Source organism: Ictidomys tridecemlineatus, chromosome X (genome assembly GCF_052094955.1).
Source record: "Ictidomys tridecemlineatus isolate mIctTri1 chromosome X, mIctTri1.hap1, whole genome shotgun sequence".
In the NCBI taxonomy this organism is placed as follows: Eukaryota; Metazoa; Chordata; class Mammalia; order Rodentia; family Sciuridae; genus Ictidomys; species Ictidomys tridecemlineatus.
Window position 1 is genome coordinate 34,299,733 of NC_135493.1, and position 20,836 is coordinate 34,320,568.

The following is a 20,836-nucleotide window of genomic DNA, read 5'->3' on the forward strand; positions in this document are numbered from 1 at the left end:
TCCAATTATAAATAAAAAAATTAGATTAAAAAACAGCTGGAATGGCTATAGTAATATCATAACATTTTAATTTGTCAAGAATTTTTGTGAGTTCTAATTGTGCACCTATTGGTATAGATTAAAAATTCATGGAGTAAAATCTGGTTGAACTTAAAGTAGAAGTGGAAAAATCCACAGAATCAGTCAGAGAATTAAATACCTCTTAGTAATCTATGGAATTAGTAGAAAGAAATCCAATACAAAAAAGAAGGCTTCAACAACATTATAGGACAACATGCACTATTGATATATAAAGAATAATCTATCCTAGGTACATGTATGATTGCATGAATGGTGTGACTCTACTTTGAGTACAACCAGAGAAGTGAAAAATTGTACTTCATTTGTGTACAATAAAACCAACAGCATTCTGCTGTCATGTATAACTGATTAGAACAAATAAATAAATAAATTTTTTTAAAAATCATAAACTGCTATATTCTGTTTATAAGTGATTTACTTAAAATATAAGAATAGGTAGTTTAAGAATAAAAGATTGGAAGATGATATGCTACAGGAAATAGTATAACTGACAAGAAATTAGTATATCAGAAAAATTAGATCTTAGGAGAAAAAAGTATTAGGAGAGATAAAAAGAAATATTTCTTAATGATAAGAACCTCAATCCTATAGGAAGAGATAGTCATATTTATTAAAGAAACAAAATAGCATTGCCCCCAAACTTATAAAGTAATCATTAAAAGAACTAAAAGCAGAGATAGTCAAATCACAAATGGAAATTTTAGTACAACTCTTAAACTAACTAATTTAACAAAGGAGACAAAATTTGCAAAATACAAATTCTGATACCACATTCAGCAACATCAGAAAACACTATTTTGATGCACAATGAAGAGAATTTATCCTGAGAATCTATATGCTGGGCCCAAATGACAATGTCAATAATTCATATAATGGAAGCATACTATACAGATACAGATAGACAGAGATACAGATATAGACAGATAGATATTCTGACCACTGCAGAATTAACTACAACTTGGTAAGAAATATATCTTAAAGTTCTCCTCAAATGTGAAAAGTAAACCACTGACTTGTAAATAATCTAGGGATTAAAGAAGAAATCATGAGGCTATTAGTAGATATTCTGAACTAAAATGAAAATGTATGGTGAAGTTTGTGGGATGCAATTAAAAGCAAATTGAAGCTGCTGAATGGGTTAACTTGTCCCTAGCAAATCTGTCTCTCACTTTGCTTCCCTTGTGTCTTATCCCTGAACAATTAACTGCTAGAGTCAGCTTTGTCAGGGAAAGGGCAACAAGAAAGACAGCAGTCATAAGAACTCTTAATCAGTAATCTTTCTGTAGATTTACAGGAACCAGGAAGGTCCATGACCTTTAAGATAACATCAAGACATCAGAGTTGCTGGTAGCTGCAGAATTAATTGACTACCCTGGCGCCCTCCTGTCTATGGCTAAAAATATACTTCTGCAAAGTCTCTATGTAAGCTTAGCATCCGTGACCTCTAGGCAAGATGAAACTTTCAGGCAAGAGTCCTCCATTTTCCAAGCAAGAGTCCTCCATTTTCCAACTCGCTGGCTTATTACCAAAAAGTTTCTTCTCTACCACTCTATCTCATGATGGAGTCTTCAGCCTCATCTGATAGCAGCACAATCTAACCTTTTTTAATTTTTAAAAAATTCTTTAGTTCGCTTCTGAACCTTTTGTTTTGTTTTGGTTTGGTTACAGAATTTTGAGGAAAACTTACAGATTTAGATGTTTGTATTAGATCATTAAGAAAGGTCCAGGATCACCCAATCAAGTTTTTTTTTTCCTTAAAAATTTAGGAAAAAAAAAATCAAATTAAGCCCAAAGTAGGCTGAAAGAATGAAATAAGAGCATACATTAATAGTATAAAAAATGGACAATGAACAAAATTGGTGATCAGAAGGTATTTCTTGTTGGAGAAATTAAATAAAATTTATAAACTCTTAGTAAAATTAAACAAAAAAGAGAAAAGTGAGATACCCATTCTTAGGATGAAAGAGGAAGTCGCTATAGGTTGTGGAGACATAAAAGGACAATTTATGATATACCACTTTATGCCAATAAATTAGAAACTTTAGATGAAATTCCTTGAAAATCACAATTTACCAAAAGTGAAATGAAAAGAAATAGAAATGGTAATATTCCTATTCATTTTGAAGCAATTAAATAAATAAAATAAGGCCTTTTACATACACATCACACACACACACACACATGACCTTACAGGCTCAGATGGCTATACCATTCTATGATTATATTCATTTGTTCTTCCAAACATTTAACATGAAAAAAGACAAATTCTATAAAGACTTAGAAGATAGGAGAGAGGGTGAGTTTTAAATTCATTTTATGAGAATTGCATAATCCTGAAACCAAAACTTGGCAAGAATACTACCAAAGAAAAGAAAATGACAGCAAAATCTCTCATGAGAATGGAAGCAAAAATTCTAATTGAAACATCAAACAGAATCCAATGATACAGAAAAAAGAAAGCTCTCATTATCAAGTGGGATTTATTCCAGGAATGCATGATTGATTGCAACTCAAAATTTATACAATCGACCCTGCTAACAGAATAAAGAAAAAAATTCTATTATCATTCCACTAGATGGAGAAAAGACTTTTAGAAAACTAACACCTATTCATTACAAAAATTCACAGAAAATATTGAATGAAAGGGAACTTCCTTAATCTAGTTAAAGATATTTTTAAAAAATTGAACTCAACAAGGTTTTAGGGAAGCATGTTTTCTCACACTGCTGGTAGGAATGCGAAATGGCTCAACCCTTGATCAATTAATTCCACTTTTAGGAATTTATCCTGAGAATAAACTTTCAAATAATATGAAACACACACTGATATGATTTTGCCTAGAAGAATTATGGGTAATTTCAAAATGTTGGAAATTTACATGATCACACACAGAAGATTTGTTAAGTTTGTTATATCTACACAATGCAGTAACAGAAAGTGTAAAAATTAGAATGAATTTAGCTTATAAAGCAAGTGTTTAGGCCATTGACATGATTTAGTTGAGTTTAAATCTATAATTTTTAGGAAAAAACTCACAACTATATTCTAGAAATTAATGAATGGGTTGATCAAGGGAAAGAAGAGGACTGACATTTCTATCTAAATTATTTTCATAGTTTTGACTTTTAGAACATCATATGAAGGGGCTAGGCATAAGAAAAGTAGAGGGAGAGATTCTGAAGTTCAGAGCCAGCTTGGGCAATTTAGCAAGATTCTGCTCAACATAAGAAATAAAAAGGGATTGGGATGTAGCTTTCGTTTTGAATACCTGAGTTCAATTCCTGGTACCAAAAACAAAAACACATGGAAGAAAAAGAATTGAAACTAACCCTAGAATTTTGAACACAATGCTATAAACTTTCAAAGCAAAATATTTTATAGACACACATACATACACATGAAATTTTAGACGCTGAATTTTTTAAAATTGATAGTAGTATGGTATATTAATTCTAAAATACACTGTCGGCTTTTGAAAATAAATAAATAAGCAAATGAATGCTTTTGCAATCAGGTTTTTCACTATGAGAAAAATGAATAAAAATAAGAAATTAGGAATTAGCAGAGGAATCCTATTTTAGTGGATTGTGATTAAAGGCATGGATAAATAGGAGCAATAATATCCCCAAAGCAACAAGTATACTTAATGTTCATTTCCCAGTTTATAAAGCAATTGCTCACTAATATGGTTCCTTGTAAAAAACAAATGGCTAATTTTAGGACTGGATAATGGGAAGTGAAAGGTGAGCCTGGCATAATTTATGTCAGAAAGTAAGAAAGCGCTCAAAAACTGATGACACATATCAAAAGGAGTTCTCACTGGAGAAATCTGGGACAATTTGAGCATAAAAATAATTAAAGGCAATAACAAATCACATATGCTACATTGAATATTAAACAATCTAGAAATCCCTACTAATATTAATAAATAAATAACAAAGAATTAGGGGAAAAAAATCCTTCCTTAGAGTATAATGCCAACTAATATAAGCAGAAAAAAAATGATGACATTGAGAAAAATCATCATTGCACAATCACCTTCATAATAAATAGGCCAGGTAAGAATCATCCATGGATTCTAAGTCCATGTGGTCAAAGTTTGTTGAGAAATAATTTCTTAATTTACAAATATATGGAGATTTTCTAGTTATTTGCCTGCTAGTCATTTCTCTTATTTGCATTACAAAGAAAATGCACTTTATGAATCCCACCCATTCAAATTTATTGATGATTAATTTATGACCAAATATGTGGCCAATTTTTTATAAGTCTTTTGTATGCAAATGGCAAGAATATGTATTTTTCACTTCTAGGTTCACATTTGCTCACTGTCCTCATATAATCACTGGGAGAGTTTTGTTAACATCTTATACCATGAGTGTAGATTTGTCTGTCTGTCCTTGTGATTCTGTCTTGTTTCCTTTCTAAATGTAAAGGCCATATTACTATGTACTTATGAATTCATCATATTTTCCAGGTGAATTTAAGTCTTTCATCATTACAAAGTGACCTTCCTTCTACAGAATAATTCTTTTGTCAAAAAGTCTATTCTGAAAATATTAATATAGTTATACCATATTTCCATTGGGTGAAAGACCTTTGGCCTCTCACTTTCCTTAAGCTTTTATTTACCTTTTGCTTTAAATATGTTGGTTGCTTTTTGCAAATTCTGACCAGTCTTAGAATATTTAGTTAATTTATAATTAATATAATTAGGGATGCATTTGGTTTTAATTCTGCCATTGAATATGTGTTTTCTATTTTCCAACCATCTCTGTTTCTTTTTTTAACTTTAATGCTTCCTTTTGGATTTATTATAACTTTAAATTTGGAAGTTAAATGTTTTTTTCTACTCTACTAGAAGTTGCCCTTTAATGTGCAAGTTATACTTTATTCATTAAAGTTTAATATTAAATATCACCTTTTCTCTTTCTCCTGGACAATGAAAGAAGCCTATTTTCAATGCTCTTTACTTATAGGCTATTATTTTATGCATTTAGGTCCATAAATACGTTGAGACCCAGAAGACATTATTGTTATTGTGCTCTACAGTCAATACTTATTTATATTTAAGAACACATTTACCATTTTCACTGCTCTTAATTGCTTCCTGTATATCTAACCTTTAGTCTGTGGCCATTTTCCTCTGCTCTAAGCACACCCATTAGTATTTCCTTAAGTAGGAGTCTGCTATTGGCATGTTCTGTCAGTTTTTGCTTGTCTTATACTGTCTTCACTTCACTTTAATTTTTGAGGTTTAATTCTGATGAGAATGTGACTCTGGCTTAATATTCTTTTTTTTTTTTCTGTGTATTGGCACTATGATCCCAACATCTGGCTTTCATTGTTGCTATTGAGAAAACATTTGTTCATTTTATGATTGCTCTACTGAAGTTATCTATACTGAAGTTATCTATTTTTTTTCTCTAAGGCTGATATTAAAATTTTTTCTCTTTTTCATCAATATTACTCTGATGGTTCCAGATGTTGATTGCTTTTTATTCATTCTGTTTGGGACTTGGTGAGCTTTTAAATATGAGAATCAATGTCTTTCATCAATTCTAAAAACCATTAGCTCCTCTAATATTGGTTTTCTGCCTTTCTTCTCTCTACTTGTACAACTCTTCTTGTTCTATACTGTATGTCTACTATCCTCTTGTACTCTAATCTCTGTTTTCTATCCTTGTAGTTTTCCATGCTTCATTCATCAGAGTTTCTTCTTTCAAATCTCTAATAGTTCTCTCTATAGCCATGTGTAATCTGACACTGAGTTCTTAGGTTTTCATATTATGCTTAAGCTCCAAATTTTCTGGTTGTTTCTCAGATTTTAATGTTACCCTTTACAGTTTCTTGCTGAAAGGTTTAAGTTTAGCTTATAATTGCCATGTTCACCTTACAAATGGTTGTTTAAAGTCTATGTCTGATAATTTGACCATCTTAAATAGCTTTAAATTCATTTCTTTTATATTTTATTGTCCCATATCTGGTTCAAGTATTGTTTTTCTTTTATATCTGCTTATCACTGTGTTTCAGTGACTATATTTGAAAATTATTAAAAGAAGTAATTGGAGCTTAAGATTTTTTTTGTTACTTATGCCAAATAAGCTGTAAACATGAATAATATGAAAACACGTTAATCCAATTTCAAGGCTCAAGATTTTTCTTGGCTACCTATATGACTTGAACCAGAGTTGAATTTCATGTCATAGATGTTTAATCTTCTTTCTTCTTTATTCCTAGACTACAGGTCTTTGGGATCCCCAAATTAAATTCAGATTGGCTGACCCTTGCCAAACTCTGTAATCTTACTTTGGTCCAACATTGTGGATCAAAGATGAGGCAATGAAATGTTTCCCAATCTGTTGGTCATATCTTTAGATTGGCAAAAGTGAACCAAATGTCATAATTTTTCCCAGACTTCTGTCTTTTTCTAAATCTTGGCCACATAAACACTCACTATTTTATTAGATTATCTGAGCTTTTATTATTTTATTCATATTTTTAGTTGTCTTTAGCCCAAGAGTCATTGCAAATTACCCAGTCTGTCATTTCTAGAAACCGATGACCCTAGTATTCTAATTTCACTTACGTATATACTTTCTTTGTAAGTACCATAAGAACTGGATTCTTTTTAGATGAACACCTTGGGGTAGAGACATTAAAATCTGTGAACCCTTAAAAGTTTAAGTCAAATTATATATATATATATAGAATCCATTTATATTTGTGAAAAATTTCATGGCTTCTTATCCAAAGGTGTTTGTATTGTATATACTGATAGAACAATCTACAAAGAACGATGTTAAAACTTAAAATAAATAACTTAACCAAATTAAATTCATCAATAAACCCAGAGACAAATTTCTAGAAGATATCAGTGAAGATTGTGCAGAGGTTTTGATCTTGTTGGCAAATTTACCCAAATCTTTTACAGAAACATAGGTTTGAAGAAAAATTATTTAATGGAACACTATGTAAGCTCAATTGGAAGGAGAAAAAAGGGGGCTGTAAAAGCCCTAAATCCAATGAGTTAACCTGCTTGATTTTAATAGTAGCATTAGTATAGTATTTATGAATATCTTAAATATTAGCAATAACATGACCATTTCTGTCTCTTTAAATTTCTCCACATCCCAATAAAAATTTTCCCCAAATCCTTAAAGAAATCAATAGCTTTCTCCTCTCTCTGTATAACCAGAATTCAAGAAGACAATTAAAGCTGAGGAGAAATAGTATATTTTAGGTTTAACAAATTTAGCAAACATTCAGACCTGTTTTCTTCATAAAGATCCAGATCATATTATTAATTTTCTACTGAAAAGGATGTGGAATTAGAATTAAAACAATAAGGCTAATATTCTGGGATACATGTATCTTTTCCAAGATTTAGATTTTTTTAATCTTTGTAATGGTCAACGCATTTTAAATATGCATAAGTCTTTGTATCTGTGTTGCAGAATTCGGTGGCATACTAAAGTAAGAACTAACTTAGCACTATAAATGAAAACTTTACACCTATATGTTCATATTTGTCATATCCTGTATGTTCATATTTGTCATATTTGTTTCATTATTGTTAACCTAAATATCAGATAAATAGGTTAAGAATAATTCCTAACAATCCCGGCCATATACAACGTTACCAGTCGACGTCTGTACGTTGTTCACAGTACATAATCCGAAGGTATTGAGCATAGCCGTTGCAATTCTAATGGCCAGGAGTATATTTACCTATCGAAATTGCCCAAACAATAGCAATCTTCATGATGGCCTTAGTCCGCGAATTGAAACGGCTATGCTCAATAGGATTACGTATTGCTACATACCGATCCAGCGATATAGCGCAGAGGTGCATGATGGACGCAGTAGAAAATAAAACATCTAAAGAAATCCAGACGGGGCACAAATACCTAGGTAGTGGCCAGACATAATCTGAAAGAGAACAGAGAGAAGACAAAATATGTTATTCAAATTGCACTAAATCCACTTTTCAATTTTAGCACTCTAATATTTTATTCTTAATCTAAGCTTTTTAAAGAAAGTGAAATTTCAGAAGCATTAATTTCCATAATGATGATGATGATGATGCTATCAGTGTTGCATAAATTTTTATTGCTGTAAACTTTATACAACATAAAACTGCCAGACACTGTGGAGCTTGCCTATAATGGGGAGGTTGGAGGTAGGAGGTTCAGGGAGGCCAGCCTCAGTAACTTAGATCCTGTCTCTTTCAAAATATAAAAAAATTAAAAGGGTTGGAATGTAGATCAGTGGTAAAAGGCTCCGTGGCTTATTGCCCCGCCCAAATGAATCACTTAAAGTGTACAATCCAATGGTATTTAGTACATTCACAATATTGTACAACCATCACCTCTCTCTAGTTCTCAAAAATTTCATTATTCAAAAAGGAAATCACTTTCCATTAACCAGTCAGCCCCTCTCTCATTACTTCCCTCCTCCAGCCCTGGGAAATCTCTATGATTTTCTGTTTTTATAAACTTACTTAATCTAGATATCTCATATAATTGGAATTTGTAACCTTTTGTGTCTGGTTTCTTTCACTTAGCATAATGATTTTGAGGTTTATCTATTTTGTAGCATGCATCAGTACTTCATTTTTTTATGGATTGTTTACTGCCTTGTATATAATTAGATTTGATTTTCATGTATTAATAGTGTCTCTTGTGACTTTGCTGAATTGATCTCATATATATGATATATATATATATATATATATATATATATATATATATATGGTGTGTGGGTTTGTTTTTGTTTTTAATTTTCCTATATAAGATCATGTTATCTGAAAATATAGATAATTTTATTTCTTCTTTTTCAATTTTCTTCTTTTATTTCCTTTTCTTGCCTAATTGCTCTAGATACAGTTTCCAATACAACACTGAATACAGTGAAATAATGAAAGTGAGTATCTTCTCTTTATTCCCGGTCTTAGAGGGAATTCTTTCAGCTTTTTTTTTTTAACTACTGATTATGACATTATGATATTAGCTGTGGATTTTCATTAATCCCTTTTATCATGTTGAGGAAGTTTTCTCCTATTTCTAGTTTGTTGAGTGTTTTTGTTTTCCATCATAAAAGAATGATGGATTTTGTCAAATACATTTTTCTGCAGGAATGGAGATGACTTTATGGCTTGTTTACTTTCCTCTGCTCTTACATTCCCACTTGGTCATAGTGCATAATATCATGCTGAATTGAGTTCATTATATTTGGTTCAGAATTTTTGCACCTATATTCATAAACGATCTTGGTCTATGGTTTTCTTGTGATGTCTTTATCTGGCCTGAGTATTAAGATAAAGTTGGTCTCATAAAATGTAGTTTGAGAAGGACTGGTGTTAATTTTTTAAATGTTTGGTAAAATTCACCAACAAAGTCATCTTGTCTTTTCTCTGTTGGGAGGTTTTGGTAACTGATTCAAGTCTTTACTTGTTATAATTATCTTTAGACTATTTCTTCTGGGTTTTTACTTTGTTGAAGCACAATTGTTCATTATATTTTTTCCTAATCTAATTTCTGGAAGGTCAGTAGAATGCTCTTATTGTCATTTCTTATTTTCATAATTTGTGTGATCACTTTTGTTTCTTAGTCATTCTGGCTAAAAGGTTTGTCAACTTTTTTGATCTTTTCAAAGAATCTCAACTTCTGATATTCTTAATATTGTTTATTTTTTCCCATACTCAATTTTATTTGTCTTTATCATTTTTTTTCTAGTTGAATGAAGCTTGCTCTTTTATTCTAGTTCTTTTTCTATTTTACATCTTAAGGATATAAATTTATGTTATATCCTTCTTTAGGATCTTTCTTTTACTGCTTTATTTTTCCAATCCTTTTCTTTATTTCTGTGGTGCTGGGAATAGAACCAAGGCCTCACATATACTAAGAACATGATCTATCATTGGGCTGTACTCTCAGCCCCTTCTTTATAAATGTAGCCATGTATAGTATAAATTTCCCTCTAAACACTGTTTTTGCTGCATACCATAATTTTTGATAAGTTTTTATTTCACTCTTTTTCAAAATATTTTTAAATTTTATTTGTGATTTCTTTTTTCACCCATTGGCCATTTAATAGTGAGTATGCTGTTTAATATCTACATATGTTTAAATTTGTCAATTTTCTTTCTAATGCTGATTTCTAGTTTTACTCCATTGTGGAGAATATACTTTGAATAATAATAATATTTTAATTAATTTATATGTGTTTAGTGGCCAAACATATGGTCTATCTCAGAGAACATTCTATATGTTATTAGATGGATTATTCTCTATGTCTATTAGAATTAGCTGCTTTACAGGTGTGTGTGTGTGTGTGTGTGTGTGTGTGTGTGTGTGTGTGTTTTCAGTAGTGAGGATTGAACCCATACATACATGGTAACCAAGCATTCTACCACTGAGCCACATTCCCGGCCCTTTATAGAGTTTTCTAATTCCTCTATCTCTTTATTTATCTGTGTAGTTGGTCTATACATTGTTTAAAATAGGGTATGATGTCTCCAAGTATTATTGTAGGTATGTTTTCTTTTTCTTGTTTCAATTCTTTTACTTTTTGCTTCCTGTGTTTGTTGGGCTCTGTTGTTAGGTGCATATATGTTTATAGGTTTTGTGTCTTCTTGGTGACTTTACCTTTTTATGAATTTATAATGTCTTTTGACTTTCATATAAGTTCTATTTTTTTGACATTAATTTAACTCTCCTTTGGTTACTATTTGCATGGAACATTTCTTCACTGTCGATATCCAGGTGTCCTGAGATATTGAGTTTCTTATTGGCAGTATATAGTTGGATAATATATTTTTGCTCATTCTGTTAGTCTCTGCCTTTTAATTAGAGTTTAATACATTTCACATTTAAATTAATTACAGTTAAGAAAAGATTTACTTCCATCATTTTCTATATGATATATACCATCATTTCCTCCAGTAATGCCTTCATTTGTGATTAAATGACCTTTTTATAAGAAATTACTTGATTCACTTATTATTTTTTCCCCTGTATAATGTTTTAGTTTTTTCCTTAGTAACTAGCCTGGGGATTACAATTAATATCTTTTTCTTATAAGAATCAAGTTTTAATTATGCATATTTTGAATACTGTACAAAAATTTTGTGGTCCCTCTATCTCTACCCATTCCTGGATACTCTGTCACCTTTCAGTGTTGATATTTCCTCAAATTATTTTCTCAGGTTCTTTAGACCATAAAAACTGAAGATTATTTATTGGAGTTTTATCCACCTATCATTGCAGACTATGTCTTCAACTTAGATTATACATCATGGAAGCTGGAAACTCAATCAGTGTTATGACTTTCTTCAAAGTGTTTAGACCCTCTAGAATTTTGTATTGGGTTATTCTCCAGTAAATCAGATAGTTTGTTTTCGTGTTTTATTTATTTATCTGCTGAAAGGTTGATTCAAGAGTGGCTTACTTGACCATAACAGAAGTCAAACTACCAATCAGTAGGATTTAACCAGTACAATAAAGAAAAGCTATCACCAGAAATTCTTTGGACCAAATGTCTTTGTGGATGCTCATTATTGTTAATAGTTTTTTGTACCTTCCTCAGATTGTATCTATCATGAAAGTTGATTGTGTTGAAGATTTTGATACTCTACTCAACATGTTTCACCTGCAAAAATTGCTTTTCCAATTGTGCTTTAAATGCATAAGTATGTCTTCACTACTACTATGTGGGAGAATTCTATTGCCATCATCACTAGAATATAAGTTCCATTGGGTGAACAATCACTGCCTGTTTTATTTTTCTACTATTCAATCCATACTTCTTGGAATGATGGGTGAATTTATGTGATTCATGTATATTTCACATAAGGAATGTATGGAAAGTTTGGAAGGAGTTACATAACAAAGAGACTATTGCACATTTTCCATGGGACAAGTAAATTCATAGTTAGATGAAATAAAATCTGATTTTCAGAGGAAACAATTGCACATAGTATTTCATATTTTATATGTTAATTCACTCATTTACTCAAAGAGTACATGATTTTTAATAACTCCAGAATCACAGACATATCCAACAATATTTAAAAAAGTAGTAAAGATGGAGTAAATGACACTCTCATCTTTCATTTCTTTTGTTTAAAAGAAATATAAAAGATTTTATTTCTATGAAGCAATGAAGACAATCTTTGCCTTGGAGAAAAGAATAGTCCAGTATTCTGACAATATAATTAAAAGGTATAGTAATTTGGGGAGAATTGTGAAGTAATACCAACCTAGAACTTGGAAATTAGAAATTATAATTAATTTGTTTAAGTTAACATACATGAAAAAATGAGTAACCATAATAAAATTTAAATGTTCCCCAGAGCATTTCATAAAACAATATAATGTAAATATCAAAACTCCAAAAACATTTAAAAATCATTAGAGACAAATAGCATTCAATGATATAGATTCAAAATCCCAAATAAAATATTAACAGAGTCCAGTAAAATATCAAAGGAATAATACATCATGAAAAAACAAGAGTTATTCCAGGAATTCAAGGGTGATTTAATACCATAAAATTTACTAATAAAATTCTTTGTTAACAATTGTGAAGAAATTTTTTGATTTTTAATAGGTAATGAAGGCTTGGCCTTTGGGAAGAAATTAGGTTACTAGGATGGAGTCTCTTTGAATGGGATTAGTGGCCTCATAAAAGAGGCTTGAAAAAAACCCATTCCTCCTTCCATCATGAGAACAAGTGAGAAATCACCATGTATGAACCATAAATGGATCTTCACCAGATGCCAAATCTGATGGGGTTTCCAAGCTTCCAGAATTGTGAGAAATAAGCTTCTGTTATTCATAAGTCCAAAGCAATGTATAGATTCAACACCATCCTTACCAAAATCCCAATGGCATTTTTTATGAAAATAGAAAAAAAAAATCATCCTAAATTTCATATGCAATCTCAAAAGACTTCTAATAGAATAAAATTGAAAGACTATTACTTCATGATTTTAAAACATATTATAAAACTATAGTAATCATAACACTATGGTATTAGCATAAAAAGAAACAAACAGCCTAATGGAATGGAATAGAGGACCATGTTTTCTGTTTTTTAATATTTATTTGTTTATTTTAGTTGGACACAATATCTTCATTTTATTTTTATGTGGTGCTGAGGATCGAACCCAGTTCCTCACGCATGCTACCACTGAACCATGACAACAGCCCAGACCATGTTTTCTTAAATAGAAAACATAGGTGAAAAGTTTCATTACAATGATTTCTTGGAATGACATCAAAAGCATAGGCAACAAAAACAAAAATAGATAAAAACAACTACATTAAACTATAAACTTTTTACATCAAAAGACACAATTAACAGAGTGAAAAGTCAATCTGTAAAATTGGAGAAATTTTTATAAGTCATATCTAAGGGGTTAGTATCCAGAATAGATGAAGAATTTCTACAACTCAACAACAAATAATTTAAAAACCTGATTGAAAAACAGGCAAAGGATTTGAATAGATATCTCTCCAAAGATGATACACAAGTGGACAACAAGCTCTGATGACTACTAATTATCAAGAAAATGCAAATTAAAGCCATTGAGATATTGCTTCATGCTAATTATGATGACTATTACAAAAATTCTTAAAAATTAACAATGGCTGGAAAAACTGGGACACTTGCCCTGTGTTGGTGGGATTGTAAAATGGTGCAACTATTATGGAAAAGAGTATGGAGGATCCTAAAATTTAAAATAGAACTATCACATAATCCAGTAATCCCATTTCTGGCTATATATTCAAAAGAATTAAAAGCAGGCTCTCATAGGTATTTGTTCAATATATTGATAGCTGTAGTAGTCACAATAGTCAAGAGGTAGAAGCAATCCAAATGTTCATTAATGCATGAACAGATAAACAAAATATGGTATATATGCACAATGGAATATTACTGAGATTTAAAAGGTAATGAAATATTGATAAATGCTGCATCATGAACAAACCTTCAAGACATGGATGCTTTCATAATTAGTCAGACAAAAGAAGATAAAAACATGCAGAGTAACTACGTTATTAGATACTGATAAGAGAATAGTGTTTTCTAAGGGCTGGGGAATGAGATAATATAGAACAACTACTTAATGGATATGGAATTGGTGGGGGAGAGATAAAAATTTCTTGGAACATGTGGCTGGGGAGGTAGCTCAATAACAGAGTGCTTACAGGGCATGTACAAGGCCCAAGGCTTGATCCCTAGCACACGTGCACACACACATAAACACACACACACACACACACACACACACACACACGACAACATCAGCAACAAAACCCTGGAAATAGAAAGAAGTGATGAGTGGACATTTCTGTGAGTGTATTAAGTACCATTAAATTTTACCCTTCTAAGTGGTAATGGTTAATTTATGGAATGTGAATTTCACATCAATTAAAGAAAAAAAAAACCCAATGATCTCAAAACATAATATTGAAAGTATCAAGGATACTTTTTACATTTTACTCAAATATCATAGAATTTTAGAAAAATTTCAAAAAATTTAAAGGAAAAGAGAATTTAAAAAAGAAAGAAAGAAAGAAACAACGTTAAGATGGCCCAAATGTTGGAATTTATAGTCAAAGACCTTTCAAAGCATCTACCATAACCATGCTTAATGAAGGAAGAGAGAGTTTCTTTTGAAATGAATAGAAAGATAGGAGTTCCCAACTAGTAAGAATTTAAAAGAATCAAATAAAAACTTTAAGAGCTAAAAAAAAATACAATATTTGAAAGAAAAAAATCATTGAACAAGTTTAATAACAGAACAGAGACAATAAGAGTGACGGAAACTTAAGTTAGATCAATATAAATTATTGAATCTGAACAACAGTAGGAAAAAATTTAAAATAAATGTACATATTAAGGACCAGTAGGATAATATCTATGTTTAATATTTGTGTCATTGAAATTCTATATGAAAGGAAAAACATTGATAAAGAAAAACTATTTGAAGAAATAATGGTCCAAAGCATGCCACATTTGGTGAAAAACAAATTAACAGAGTTAAAAAGGTCTGTAAAAGTCAAATGGTTAAGGGCTGGGGATGTGGCTCAAGTGGTAGCGCGCTCGCCTGGCATGCGTGCGGCCCAGGTTCGATCCTCAGCACCACATACCAACAAAGATGTTGTGTCCGCTGAGAACTAAAAAATAAATATTAAAAAATTCTTTCTCTCTCTCTCCCTCCTCTCTCTTAAAAAAAAAGAATTAAAAAAAGTCAAATGGTTAAACTAAAAAAAAAAAATCATACGTAGATAAACACATCATAATAAAATTGGTGAAAACAAGAGATAAGGAAAAAAAAAAACTTGAAAGCAGCCTGAGAAAATCACCCTTTACATACAGCAAAGCCATGATTTGAATGACTTCAGCTTTTTTATCAGAAAATATGGAAGCCAGAAGGCAATGTAATCATAATTTTAAAAAGTTGAAAGAAAGGCACTTCTAATTTAGAATACTATATCCAGTGAGAATCACAAATGAGTGTGGAAAAATAATTCTCAGATGAAGAGTAACTAAAGAAGTCATTGCCAGAAGATTTACTCTGAAAAATGTTAAAGGGTGTTCTATAGGCAGAAGAAAATTATACTAGAGAAAAACTTGAAAACTTTAGAAATGTAGGGGATCAAAAGTAATGGTGCATATATGGCAAAAATATAATGGATTCTTATATCTTTAAAATACATATGGTTGTCAGAAGCAAAAATTATAACATTGTCTAATGAGATTCTGAAAGCATGGAGATGTAGTCTATATTACAACTAAGGCAAATCAGAGAAAGGTAAGAAAACACGATTGTAAGTTTTTTATATTTTACTTAAAATGATAAAATATTAGCTATAAAGAAATTATTAACCATTAGGTATGTGTATGTATGTGTGTGTATGTGTGTGTATATTATATATTCTGATCCAAAGCACATTTACTACCAAAAAATATTGTCAAAAAGCCAAGCAATCAATTAAATGGAATACTTAAATAAAAAAAAAAAAAACATAATTCAGAAGTTGGGAACAAAGGAATAAAAAAGAGAAGAGATAAATAGAAAATAAATTTTAAAATGGTAGAAATGAGTCCAAACAAATCAACAATTCTATTAAATGTAAGCAGGTTTAAAATGCCAATTTAAAGAAAGAAACAGCAATCCTGGATTAAAAATGAGATGGAATTGACAAAATTACATGCTATCTATAAAAAACTCTACAAATATAAATATAGTAATATAGATAGGTATATAGTAAAAAGATATAAAAGGTGTATATTGCATATACTAATCAAAAAATGCTGGAATTAATGTATTAATAACAAAAAAGGAAATTTCAGATAAAATGGGTAACAATTTTATAATCATAAAGATGTCAATTCATAAAGGAAACATAATAGTCCCAAACATTTATGCACCTAATAACTAAGCTGCAAAATTCATAAAGCAAAAAGTGATAGAACAAAAGAAAATCAAAATTACAATCACAATATACTTTAAGATATTAACTCCCCCCTCAGCAATTGAAGTACAAAGACCAAAAATTATCAATGATATAGGAGAGCTGAAAAACATTTCCAACAAAATTTTTCTAATTGATAAAACACTATGCGCAACAACTGGAAAATATACAATCTTTTCAAGATCTCATGGAAAATTGACCAGTAAAGATCATATTCTGAAACATTAAATAAACCTTTAAGAAATTTAAATGATTGCAATCATACAATATGTGTTCTCTAACAAAATTAGCCTGAAACCAATAACACAAAGATATTTTAAAAACATTTAAAAATTTGGAAATCAAGCAATACACTTCTTAATAAGCCATGTTTCAAAAAGGAAGATGCAAATAAAATTAGAAAGTTGTTTGAAGTAAAAAAAAAATGAAAATAATGCATATCAAATTTGGTGTGGTGGAAAGTAAAAGGGAAATTTCTAACATTAATGGGTTATTATAGAGCAAACAAAACAAAACAAAAATCAAATCTACGATCTAAGCTTCCAAATTAAAATCTAAGACAAACTAGGGACAATTAAAGCCAAAAATAGAAGAAAGGAAATAATAAATATAAAAGCAGAAATCAATGAAATTGAGAAAATACAATAATAGAAAAAGTTCAATGAAATTAAATGTTTTTCTAAAATCAACAAAATTGATAAACCTGAACATAGATTGACCAAGAAATAAAGGCAGAGGACACAAATGACCAATATCCCTGGCCAAAGAGGGGATATCTCTATAGATTCCACAATATAAGAGAACATTTACATGTCCATACATTTGCATGAAATTTTGGGATCCTTAGGTATGAAACCACAAAATTTTTGAACTATGCACTAAGCCCAGAATTCAGTAAAATTTCAGTGCTACTGAGGAAATTAAAAGGAAAATAAATGTTCCAAATTCCTGAACTTGAGTCAGCCTTTTTCCGGGCATAGAATTGGCATACTTTCCACCCATTAAAGAATGCCAAAAGCCAGGGTAGTTGACTAGAAACTTAATCCAGATTTGACGGCACAGCAGATAAATACTTTTTAGAACTTCAGAGTCTTTGGAAATGGCCTTATTAAAGAGTTGCCTGAACTTTTCTTTATTACTTCACTCCTGCCCCCATGTTTTTAAGAGCTAGTCCCTACTCTTGCTATTTCCTATGACCTTGCCCTTGACAGGTTTCCCTGAACCTGATTATTGTCTGCATCTAACATGAATTACATCTCCTAAGTATTGGGGGACATGCCACTAACTTTCTGCCTTGTAATCATATCCACCACCTCCCCTTGTAATTTAATTCCTGCCTGAAATTAGGTTCTACCCAATTTAGAATTATCAGGTCCTCTCTGGACTACGCTCCCAAATAGCCCACTTATGACTTCAAGCCTCCTTTTATTTGCTATTTCTACATTTTGGTCTATAAACTTTCTTTCTTCCTACAAGTAGGAATTTGATTCTCTCTCCCTGTAGCTACTTTGCCTCGGGTCACCCTAAATTTGTGTCCCTAATTCCTAATCTCCCAAGGATGATACAGTGCAGAGAATAGGAGGCACAACTCTGGACACATTCTCTGTATGGCTAGAGGTAACTGACAGCTCTGGCATCCCTTTGGCTAGCTAATATGGTTCGGTGCAGACCTGCTGGCCCCTAATTTACAGATTCATACATATATTTATTGCTTCTTATGATCTAAAGTCATAATATTCAGTGCTATACCTTTCATTAAAATACATTGATCAGACTGCCTTTCTATTGATGAAGCTCAGGACCATTTTATCCTTGACCAGTAGAGTTTATGGCTCTTCAGTGAAGCAGAGTGATGTTTCTGGTATCTGTCACGACGAAGTGGGCCGGGAGATGGGACATCCTACATATGCAACCAGCTGGCCCCCTCTTAGTATGAAATAGGGATTTCCTGGCAGCACTATGCAGGATGTTCAACCTCCCGGCCCATGGGAAGATCAACTGCCACACCGTGAAGTTGCTGTTTCTGTTGAAGGACTTGCCATTGATGGATGCTTTTCTGTGTGAATGATGTTGCAAAGACTTCTTACGAACTTGTCTTCTGTTCCTGATAAACTAGCTGTGATTTACTGATAGCCTATATGATCTAGAAGCCTGATATCTAATAAGCCACCTCTTCCTTAGATCTCAAAACTATTGTTTCTCACCAATCTAAGTAAAAGGAGAATATCCTCCCAACACTTGCAGGTGCCAAGATATTTCGTGGGTTATACTCTCCAGCTCCACTCCCAATTTGGGCAACCTGACTGCTTGCCTCTCTAAATAATATGCACAGAGGTGTCAGAGGTGACAGCAGAGGCATTTCTATTGCTGGAAGACTCTAGATGGGCTGAACACACTTTTTTTTTTTTTTTCCGTCTAGTCTATCCCAGTTGAAACAAACCATCTCACATGTACCTCAAGTTAGTTGCCAAAAATGTAGTCCTAGAGACATCATCCTGAGATCTGAGGTTCTATGGTTATTCAGTGTGACCACCACGTTCTGAAATAGACTCAGCTAAGGATAGATTTTATCAGCCCTATCCTTTCAGCTAAGCAAATTCTGCGTTATGTAATTACTCCTTAACCCTGAGAACTTTTCTACCTGCAAAACTTTGTGAATCTATAACTCTACCAGGAACTGACACCTGAGAGGTTCAATATGATTTACAAATATATTTTGAAAAACATCTTGGATTTTCTCCTCTGACATTTGCCCAACATCCTGAAACTTTCCGTGTGATTTCTGATTAGGCTAGTTCCTTTCAAGCTGACCTGAAACCTTTTCCTATGGGCAAAGGGTAAAGAGTTCCAATTTCCTGTTGATACTTTCTTTAGACCTGAATGGAAGATTCAACAATTTTACAGATCTTGAATGATGGAAAAGGGATAAAAACAAAGAAGAAATCATGAATTCTTCCCTGGTGCTCTCTGCCTAACCAAGTATACATTAATGAGCACTTCAGCTATATTTATACTACATGGCCCTACTCTCTCCGTAACGTGGGAAAAGAAATGATAGAGACCAAGGAATAAAATAAAATTATGGCTTTAATTTTGTCTCTAGATTTTCCTGTTTTGGTATCAGTTTAATTTTATTACATAAAGTATACCCTTAATCTGGTATTTTATTTTTAAAAGAAAAAAAAAACTATTTGACTATGGCACTGATGTAAAGTGATTTTCAGATCAATAAAAGAAAGTGTGTGTGTGTGTGTGTGTGTGTGTGTGTGTGTGTGTGTGTTATTACTGCAAATTGAACCTGGAATCACTTTACACTGAACCACATCCCCAGGCCTTTTTATTTTTTTATTCTGAGACAGGGTCTTACTAAATTGCCTAGGCTGGTCTCAAACTTGTGATCCTCCCTCCCCAGCCTTCTGAGGCACTGGGATATGGAAATTCACCACCACTCCTGGTTCAAGACTAAGTAAATTATAAAGACTATACAAGCGGGATTAACATTTCCCAAATGTTTGAATGATAAGTAATGTAGCTACTCTAGCATTCTACTGCCCACTGAAGACTAAACTGTAAAGTGTTCTTTTGAATAATGTTTTTACAGATATTCATTCAACCTCTAAAAACCTCATCATAAATACAAAAAAATGCAGATTTTTGTTAAATATTAGATTTCTAAATAAATTTTAGACCTACGTTTTTAACTTTGGTTATGACTAATTAACTTACTATGGAATTTGATGGGATACATTATTTTCTATGGCAAATTTTAAGCTAAATATTTAGGACATTTATTTTAAATTTATATATTAATATTTACCAATCATCCACGTCAAAGTTAGTAGCTATAGATACTATAGATACTAGCTTTTTTAGTTTTTTATTTTTTTTGGTACCAGGGATTGAACCAAGGAGCATTCAACCACTGAGCCACATCCTCAGCTTTTTCTTATATTTTATTTAGAGACAGGGTCTCGCTAAGTTGCTTAGGGCATTGTTGAGTTGCTGAAGCTGGCTTTGAACTCCTGGTCCTCCTGCCTCAGCCTCCCAAACTGCTGGAATTATAGGCGTGTGCCATCACGCCAAGCAGCAATCAATGTACTGTTAGTTCAAAGACACCATCTACAGCCTTAGTTAGATTATCTTATTTGCTGCTGTTTATTATCTTGTAACCTTTATTCACATGGTTTTTCTCTAGTTAGTGATTCTGTTTTTTTTCTTGCAGTAATCACTGAAGACTTGGAAATACATTTCCTAGTGAACTGCAG

General features: G+C 31.7%; 1 protein-coding gene across 1 annotated transcript in view; it reads right to left on the reverse strand.

The window, feature by feature from the left end:
• Htr2c (5-hydroxytryptamine receptor 2C) overlaps positions 1 to 20,836 on the reverse strand; it is a 226,476-nt gene that overhangs the window by 26,864 nt on the left and 178,776 nt on the right. Inside the window, exon 5 of the mRNA XM_005323336.4 lies at positions 7,813 to 8,013. Within this exon, the coding sequence (XP_005323393.1) occupies positions 7,813 to 8,013 (201 nt within the window). The remainder of the gene's footprint in view (positions 1 to 7,812; positions 8,014 to 20,836) is intronic.